General features: G+C 43.0%; 2 protein-coding genes across 3 annotated transcripts in view; both read right to left on the bottom strand.

The window, feature by feature from the left end:
- The window catches only part of LOC133140027 (dual specificity protein phosphatase 26-like), a 139,681-nt gene that overhangs the window by 126,595 nt on the left and 4,449 nt on the right, over positions 1-8,637 (bottom strand). The gene's annotated exons all lie outside the window — the stretch shown is intronic.
- Positions 371-6,641, bottom strand: LOC133140026 (gamma-glutamyl hydrolase). Of its 2 annotated transcripts, none has more exons than XM_061259543.1 (9): positions 6,571-6,641; positions 5,811-5,925; positions 4,611-4,661; positions 3,842-3,926; positions 3,297-3,435; positions 2,648-2,754; positions 1,594-1,687; positions 1,238-1,375; positions 371-912 (listed from the first exon to the last, which is right to left on the bottom strand). In XM_061259543.1, the coding sequence occupies exons 2-9, from the start codon at positions 5,891-5,893 to the stop codon at positions 794-796; spliced, it is 816 nt and encodes a 271-aa protein (XP_061115527.1). In that variant the 5' UTR covers positions 5,894-5,925; positions 6,571-6,641; the 3' UTR covers positions 371-793. The 2 variants fall into 2 exon arrangements, with proteins under 2 accessions (XP_061115527.1, XP_061115526.1); XM_061259542.1 differs by having other exon boundaries at positions 6,139-6,621.

The following is an 8,637-nucleotide window of genomic DNA, read 5'->3' as shown; positions in this document are numbered from 1 at the left end:
TTACCTGTTGCCCCCCGATAGCTCTAGTAATTTCATGAGAAAAACACATTTACCAATGGATACTACAATCTGGAACTCCCATATCATGAACCTGATGGTTAAAAAACTAATGAATTGGGTAAAGTAAATTCAACTGGTCATTCGATTTATAACAGCAATCATTTGGAATAATTGCATACAACCGATTTCCTTTGAAATGTTGTGGAAAGCTTCAGATGTGATGTTATGCAGCCTAACAGTGGACTTTTATACAGTCTACATCTTACAAAATCTATACTGGACACAGAAGCAAGCTGATACATTAAACATGTGCGTTATGATGAAACCAAAACCAAAAAAGTTGAAGATAAAAAAAAAAAGATTACAAAAGTGGGGTTCAAAACATTTTATTAATTGGAGGGAAAAAAAGTCATTTGGCCCCTACCTTGTAAAACCGCATCCTCAAATGTGAATATGTGTAAATGTGTATAAGGAGAAGGCTGTTGCTGAATGGCTATCACCAAGATACTTTTAATTGTGTCCGCGGACTCTTTTGGGGGTAAACTGCAATCTTGGCGGGGGTCAGGGGGTGGATACTTTAGGATGACAAGGCAAAGGGGAAGGGGCTCAAGCCACATATGGGCCCTACCCCTGCACACGCCTGGCTGCGTCTGGTGGGTCTGTCAACCTCCTCCTCTGGGTTGATTCATGGAAGTGTCCGGAACACCTTTGTGCGGCTGTTAAGTGTCCTCTCACGGGGGGGGAAAGAGAAGCAGTTCTGGAGGAACACGGATGAGAGCGCAACCTCAGCGCCTCAGAAGAAGTAAGACTGTTCGTACCCGGAGATATTGCCCACGTAGACAGGGGCGTAATTGTATATGAGGGCTGCCCTCTCTTCCTCGGGGTCACGGAAGTGGTGGAAACTCTTCCGGGCTGTGAACAGACAGGCGGACATTTGTCAATTACATTTTCAGTGTACTCAAATCTATATATAATGGATTCTGCTTTTGCAAGCCCAGATGTGCACTGCGTTAGACCATGTGAATGCCCCATTGACACAGACACAGCACTGAACACTATATATTATACACGTATAGGAACGTTTCATGACATTCCCAGAACTGAAACACGGTAATGGCATGGTCTCACATACGGTCACAGGCGCGACTTTTGAATTTGAGCAGTTCACGACATGAGTAAATCCAGCCGGTCTGCTTGTGTGAATGCACTTCCCCTTCCTTGATTAATTGGTTTTTACCTTCGTTGACGAAAAATGTAGCAAGCGAGGATGACACGCTCGCAGCATTCTGAGAGTGGGGGTAGTTCTTCTTGGGGTTCCACTGAAACCGGTTTACTTCGGGGTGCCACTGTACCCCGTAGAACGGGTATTTCCTTCCTTCGTGACAACGGAACGACAGCACAAAATGACAACTGTCATATTGTTGACATTTACAAATATTTCGCAACAAATATTTTTTTCCCCAATTTATTTGTTTCAAACTGAAATGCACACTGTTTTCATGTAGAACCACTGTTTTTTTTCTAGATTTTTTAAAATGATGATGGAGTATCATAATATTCCAAAGACATGAGCATTACTTAGTGAACGATTACCTTCCATAGTTGAAACAAACTCAGCACCATTTTCTGCAATGTTTGTGGATAGGATGGAAAAGAACTGCTGTAGTCTCTCATTTCCTCTGAAAGCCTTTTGGAAAAACACACAAACACATCTTTAGCTGAGGCCAACTTCAAATATGTAAAGATATTCTAAAATGCACCCAGGGGAAAAAAAAAATGTAATATCGAACATATTGATGAGTTTCTCAATGACAAGCAAGAACGGCAACTGGACACATATCTATTGCACTTTAAGAATGCTTCAAGACAGGCACCACCATCAGTGGTACTGGACAGCTGTTTGGCAACAGCTGCAGTCCCCACACGCCCAGCTGTCTGCAGAACTAAATGACATCACTCAAAGCACATATCGTGAGAGGAAGCGCGCATTGTGTAAAAAGACAATCAGACAAAACATTTTCGATGACACAATTTCCTCCACTGTCTAAAAGCCATGGGACCAGGCCGCAAGGTATGCGGTTTTTATTTAGGAATATCTGATTGTTTGAAACAGTAAGAGGTATGTTGTCACAGGGTGCAGCTGTGCAGGGTTCCCCTAGTGGGAGTTCAGGGGTCTCAGTATGAATGCTAAGTGCTGTTTTTATTGTCTCACCCCAGCACCTGGAATACAGGTTTCCTTTCATTAAAATGTGTCTAATCCCCTGCCTCAGTTATAGTAGGCTGCTCTATTTAAAAAAAATCCCCTGCCTCATTATTAAGAACATTTAGGTGATTTTTATTTTGACTTTCAGCATCAGCCCTCACTAATGGATTCCAACGAGAAGATGGACTCTAAGATCTGAGTCACACAAAGATCTGCCAATCAGAAATACACTTTTTATTCCCTCCATGGGTAAGGTAGTTGTCGTGTCACTAACACAGGCATACTGCCACTGGTAAAATCTATTACGGAAGAATCAGTGTGAATGAATTGGGCTTTAAAAAATAAAAAATAATAATAATAGATAAAGTATATGTATTGACGAGGACACCCTGGATAGGGGAAGCACACATGTACTTGTATCCAACGCTATCCGACGCTACCCACCTTCTCAGTGATCCCATAGTGATGAAAATTTCCTGTTATATTTTCGTGGGACAAAGCCTTCAGCAGCTCGTCAGAAAAGCCCTGGAACATGCGACTGGACGGAGCTTCTGATGGAGGAAGATAACCGCATACCGAAATTAATTCCGTTATTCCTACATTTGCAAAATATAGTCTCGAAATTCAGGCTCAAAATATAGTGTACACCGCCCTCTGGTGGTTAGATGAAGCTATTCACGTCTGCCGGAAATGAAAATATGACACATTTACTTCATTGAATCAGAAGAACAGTTATAGAAATGTGCTTAGTATAACCTGGTTCAATTTTTGTATGTTTGTGTGCATGTGTGGGGGCCTCCAGTGACCCTGGGTGCAAATCCCCGGTGGAAATGGGTTCCAGTCTGGTCTTTAAGCTTGTCCAGCTAGTTTGAAGCTGGTTTGGAGTTGGCCTAGCTTGCAACAAGTGGGTTGAGATAGCAACCATGCTGGCACGACCGTGTCCAGTTTGGTACGGACCACAGACCATCAACAATTTTCAGACAGTATCCGGCTGGAGCAGAAGCCGGCTCCAGCTAGATTGTGGCTTAGGCTGGGAGTTGGAATTCGCACCAGGGACAGCCTAGAGTAGAGGGTGGTAACAGAGTGAGGGTACCAGCTGTCAGGTTGAGGGGCAGGGCCACGTTCTCCGCTGTAGTGTTGCTCAGCAGATTCTCCCTTGCGACCAGCACGGTCAGGAGCTGAAACCCCATGCAGGTGCCCCATATGGGGAAGTATTCTCCTGCATCATTGGCCTGGGACAAGAGGGGAAAAAAAACACTCTGGGTAAAAGAATTAAAGGCTGCATCACTTCCCTGCAGGAACTGGGTCAGCTGTGTACGGTCATTATCCTTGTGTGTCTTTTAAATCACACGAGACTCTTAGGTCTCTTAAATGCAACACCCAATTCTAATAATAAAAGACATGGGAACAAAAAGTGCTTCAATGTTTTCTTTAAAACAAGTCATTGTGACTTGGTAAAATGGTTGGCATTTATATAACGCCTTTATCCAAAGCGCTGTACAATTGATGCTTCTCATTCACCCATTCATACACACAGTCACACACCAATGGCGATTGGCTGCCATGTAAGGCACCTACCAGTTTGTCAGGAGAAAAGGAGAAGTGAGAGAAGGGGGGTGTTAGGCCAGGAGAGCTCACCTCCACGGCCAGCCGGTAGAAGGCCTTGGCAGCTCGGGCGTAGTCTGAGGTCTTCAGGTTCACCGCTCCCCCGATGAACAGCATGCTGGGGGGGGGGGGGGGGGACAGGAGGACCGGTGAGTCACGCGCTCGGCGATGACTCCTGATTCAGAGGTGACATCATCGCCGCCCGGCCGTCTGGGCCGCGGCGGGTAGCGGCTCGATAAGGAGGCCGAGACTGAGCCGCGCACAGTCACACAGAGCTCACAGCCTGCTCTCATCGGCCACACGGAGCCACGGCCGCCTGTGGAGCTCATACTCGTTTGCTACCGCTAAAAACTATACAAGGAAATGAAGACACTGACACGGCAGAGGTGTAGAGGGTGGTGGAGAGGAACTGGTCTTGCAGCCAAGGCTATAGGTTTGACATTTCAGTTTGTGGGCATGTGCTCTCTCTCTCTCTCCAGCTTCTGTGCGTTACAAAAAACGCCAGTGCTTCCGTCAATCCAGGGGTGTGTCATGGCCTGTGCCAACCTGTAAATGTAAATGTTGTGCCTGCTGCTGCTGTGTTTGGCTTTAAGTAATCCATCATGTCACTTATCACCAATGACTGGACTGAATGTGGCAGACCTGAGGGGGATTACTGAGTTAGCTGGATTAGTTCAGTGAGTAAAACCTGGAACGCTTCCAAAACTGGAACATAAGTAAAAACAGCTGTTCTGGGTTTTATTCAGTGAACGCACACACACACACACACACACACACGAGAGAAGTTTGTCTGAGAACTTACCCATTAATTGTTTTGAAGATCTTCTCATATTCGGGTAAGGTCTGATTCAACCTCCAGAAAAGAACAGACGCTCAAATGAAAATGATGAATGAAAGCCAACGTCGTAATCAAAACATTTAAACTGGATTGCAACTGAAAGGCTTTTACCGAGTATACGCAGTACTTATGCATTTTGTGATCAGTAGACTACATTGCAGGAAAGAAAAATGTGATTCAGTCTTGAGCCTCTTTTTAAAAAACCATGGTGTAACCTCAGCTGTTACATGTCCCTAGCCGTACATTAGTTATAAAAGGGGTTTTGCTGTCACTTAACTGTCCAAAGTATAAAGTGGGCCATTATTCCTACACAGTTAACCTGAAGTGGATGAATATACCCTCAAATTAAAGCTAACAGGCAGCACTTAAACCTCACTCCGTTCCAATGAGCTGGAGTACAGAGCGAGTGCATTGAGAGAAACTTTTCATGCATACCACAGGAACAAGAACAACCAGACAGACTTGACTCATACTGTCGAACGTCGATTTGAAACACAACATTGTACCATTCCTGTGACAAGGTAACGTGTTGCAGCAGTTGGATGTTCCTAGTTTCTGGATACAAAGATATGGTATGTATACTTTGCCCTGATAGAGTATGTATGTTCTGATTTTATATATTATTGCATATTCACAGTTCTGCAAAGAAGAGTTCCCTCCATGGTTATGTGAAAGACAAATCAAATCTGACCAAATTATGCAAGGTAATTTGTGCGAAGTATAATATAATTGGTGAAACCACTTATTAAGTGATGTGATCTAAGTGACTTGGACCATGCAATGATTGTTGGTGACGGACAGGGTGGTTTGAGTATCTCAGCAACTGCTGATCTCCTGGGAATTTCACACACAACAGTCTCTAGAGTTTGCAGAGAATGGTGCAAAAAACATTGAGCGAGTAGAAGTTCTACAGGCAAAAAGGTGACAGGAACGCAAATAACCACGCATTACTACAACAGTGGTATGCAGAAGAGCGTCTCTGAACACAGGAGCAGACCAATAGATAAAAACATTAAGTCTAGGAAATACCTAATAAAGTGCTCACCTGTGTATTCTATTTTAGAGGTTAAAGCAATGTGTAAAAGTTGAATATTTCGCGTGGAGAGAGCTGTTATAATGAAATAACATTGGGGTCGATATATCCAGCAACCTCCGAGGTCTTACCTTATGGGCATCACTCGGCTTCCCCCTGATTCCATTTCCTTCACATAGGAGGCAGGGATATAAGTCTTTCCAAATCGGTCCATGGCCTTATCCACAACTTGCTGCGCCAAAATCCCTATGGATAAAGTCAACAAATCCATGTGCGGCATGTATGAATAACTACTGTTCAAAGGTCAAAGGACTGACACAGTAATTCGCCACACCGTTACGCCATGTTATCTCAGAATATAAAAAAGAAACTGTTCACCACAGGACATTTTATTATAAAGAGATTTGTCAATATAATTAAATTATTAAAAGTGATGCTCTTCGTCGTACAATTACCTACCGATAATTGGCCTGTTGTTTACCGGTTTACCGGGTCCAGGTGACATAGCTTTAGCACTCACACCGAAGACAAAAACCATAGCAAACACTAGCAAACTAAGCATTTTCTCCGGCATTTCCATTCTAATTCTACGAGTTCCTCAGCACCAACAAACAACTTAGTTATGAATGTGAGAATTCGTGACGATGGTTATTAGCTTTAGGAATGGAAAAAGAGGAGTGGTTACAGTTTAGAGGAACAAAAACCGGAGAGTCCGGAGATAAATTCAGAAGGAAGTCTGGAAAGCACGAAGCAGTTTAGTGTAATCACGTTTCTGCAGTGTATCCTACAATCGTGGAGTTTCCATAGGAAGCGTAGAGGTAACCTTGATGCAAGTTACTGCATTGAACGAACACCCGTGCATATTCTCGAGACTTTGCCCTGTGATCTTACATAGCCTACTGTTTCTGTGCCTCGCGCTGAAATGTGGGGCAGGAGTCAGGAGCGCTCATCCCAGCTAACAGTTTGGTTAGTTTTGATTCCAGAACGTTTTCTTAATAATTAACGTGCAGGGACATTATCTGGGAAACCTTATGTGGGCAACGTTCTAAAAACACGATGAAGTAAAACATTCTTACGTCACGAAAAATAAAAATGAAAAGTTATCTTGCTTTAAAATTCGAAGAAATTTGTCATGTTTAACCTTGTACCATTTAAAGGTCCAGTTTGCTTGTGTTCACTTGGATATTATTTGTAAAAGCCTTGACCAGCGGTGCCAAACGTTTTGCAGTTTTGTACAACTTACTGACCAGCATGTAGTATTTATTATTGAGTGTATAATTATTACAAAGAAAAGTAATATGAAATAACCTCTGTGGCTGTGTTGATAGAGGGCACACAAGATCCAAATATTGTTCATTATAAAAATGGATCCTCACATTAATAACCTTTGATATTGTGGCATAAGTATGCTGACATACATACCCAAGCAGTGCTCAGGACAATTTCCATCTCAATTCAGACCAAATCCAAAACAGTCGACCACAGATTGGCCAAAGGGCATTGAACTCAATATATGGTAAATGATTGGCATTTATATAGCGCCTTTATCCAAAGCACTGTACACTTGATTCTTCTCATTCACCCATTCACACACACACTCACACATCAATTGGCTGCCAGGTCATCAGGAGAAATTTGTGGTTAGGTGTCTTGCTCAGAGCATACTTTCACACCCAGGACACACCCACTCACTCTACACTGTTGTGTGCCGGGATGTGGGGAAACTCTGACTTCCTGATCGGTGTGAAATGATGAGGTTTCACAGTGGAATATCCAGAGTGTAATTAAGTCGTACAATGGTCGTAATGGTCGTACAATGGACTGTCCGAACAAGAATCGAAAATTACCTGAAATAGGCCGGCTCTTGTGACGTACAGTTTTATTTAGGTGCAGCCTTTTAAATACAGTACTGTACAGGTGAAAAAAAAGCAGAGATTTGAAATGAAATGCTTACAGATTACATTCGTTTAAGCCTGGTGGAAATTCCAGCTGTGTTCCAGCCTGGGGGTAAACTGGTCTGGCTGGATTTAAGCTGCTCCAATTTAGGCGGCCTGCAGCGTAGTGGTTAAGGTAAATGACTGGGACATGCAAGGTTGGTGGTTTTAATCCCGGTGTAGCCACAATAAGATCCGAACAGCCGTTGGGCCCTTGAGCAAGGCCCTTAACCCTGCATTGCTCCTGGGGAGGATTGTCTCCTGCTTAGTCTAATCAACTGTATGTCGCTCTGGATAATGTAATGTAATATATGGAGATGGCAACAAGATGGCTGAGATAGCAACCCTGCTAGCAGCACCGTGTCCAGCTTGTGGGTCAACTTGGTACATTGCATCAGCAAATGGCAGCAGAATCTGGTTCCAGTAATGATCCACATTGGGTTGGTAGTTGGAATTTACACCAAGGAAACTGTGCAGTATCATAAGCTTTCTTTACAATCATGCACTAATTTCTTCATATACAGTATATTTAGAATAATCATCAGTTAAAAATTTGTGACAGACAGAATATACTGATTTGAAGTAATCCACAATAAGCCTTATGAAAAAGACCTCTCAAGTCGTCACACTGCTGCTAAAGTAAAAATAAATAAATAAATAAATAAATAAAACAGTTGCCAAGTAACAAGACAATGCATCACATCTACAATATGAAGAGAAACCACAGCAGAATGTGGTTTGGAAATTCCACAGTGCAAACTTTGGTCACTTCCCTCGAAACATTTAACTATATAAAGGCTGCAGCTGCTCATATTTAGGTATGAGCCTTTCATTATGACTTTATTTCTACATTTAATGTGCATGAACGTCCGAGCAGGATGTTTATTTGTCACGGTAGCCTAGGGAAGGTCAATCTGTGTATTATTTAATCTGTGTATTAAATGGGGAAGTTGTGTGGGCATTGCAGGTCGACTGGTCTGCATTTGGCATCGGGCCTTTTCAGGGTTTCCTGGTACGCTTACAA

The sequence above is a fragment of the Conger conger genome, chromosome 11 (assembly GCF_963514075.1).
Source record: "Conger conger chromosome 11, fConCon1.1, whole genome shotgun sequence".
Lineage (NCBI taxonomy): Eukaryota > Metazoa > Chordata > Actinopteri > Anguilliformes > Congridae > Conger > Conger conger.
The sequence above is the reverse complement of the archived record's forward strand: the minus strand, read 5'-3'. Positions and strand labels throughout refer to the sequence as shown.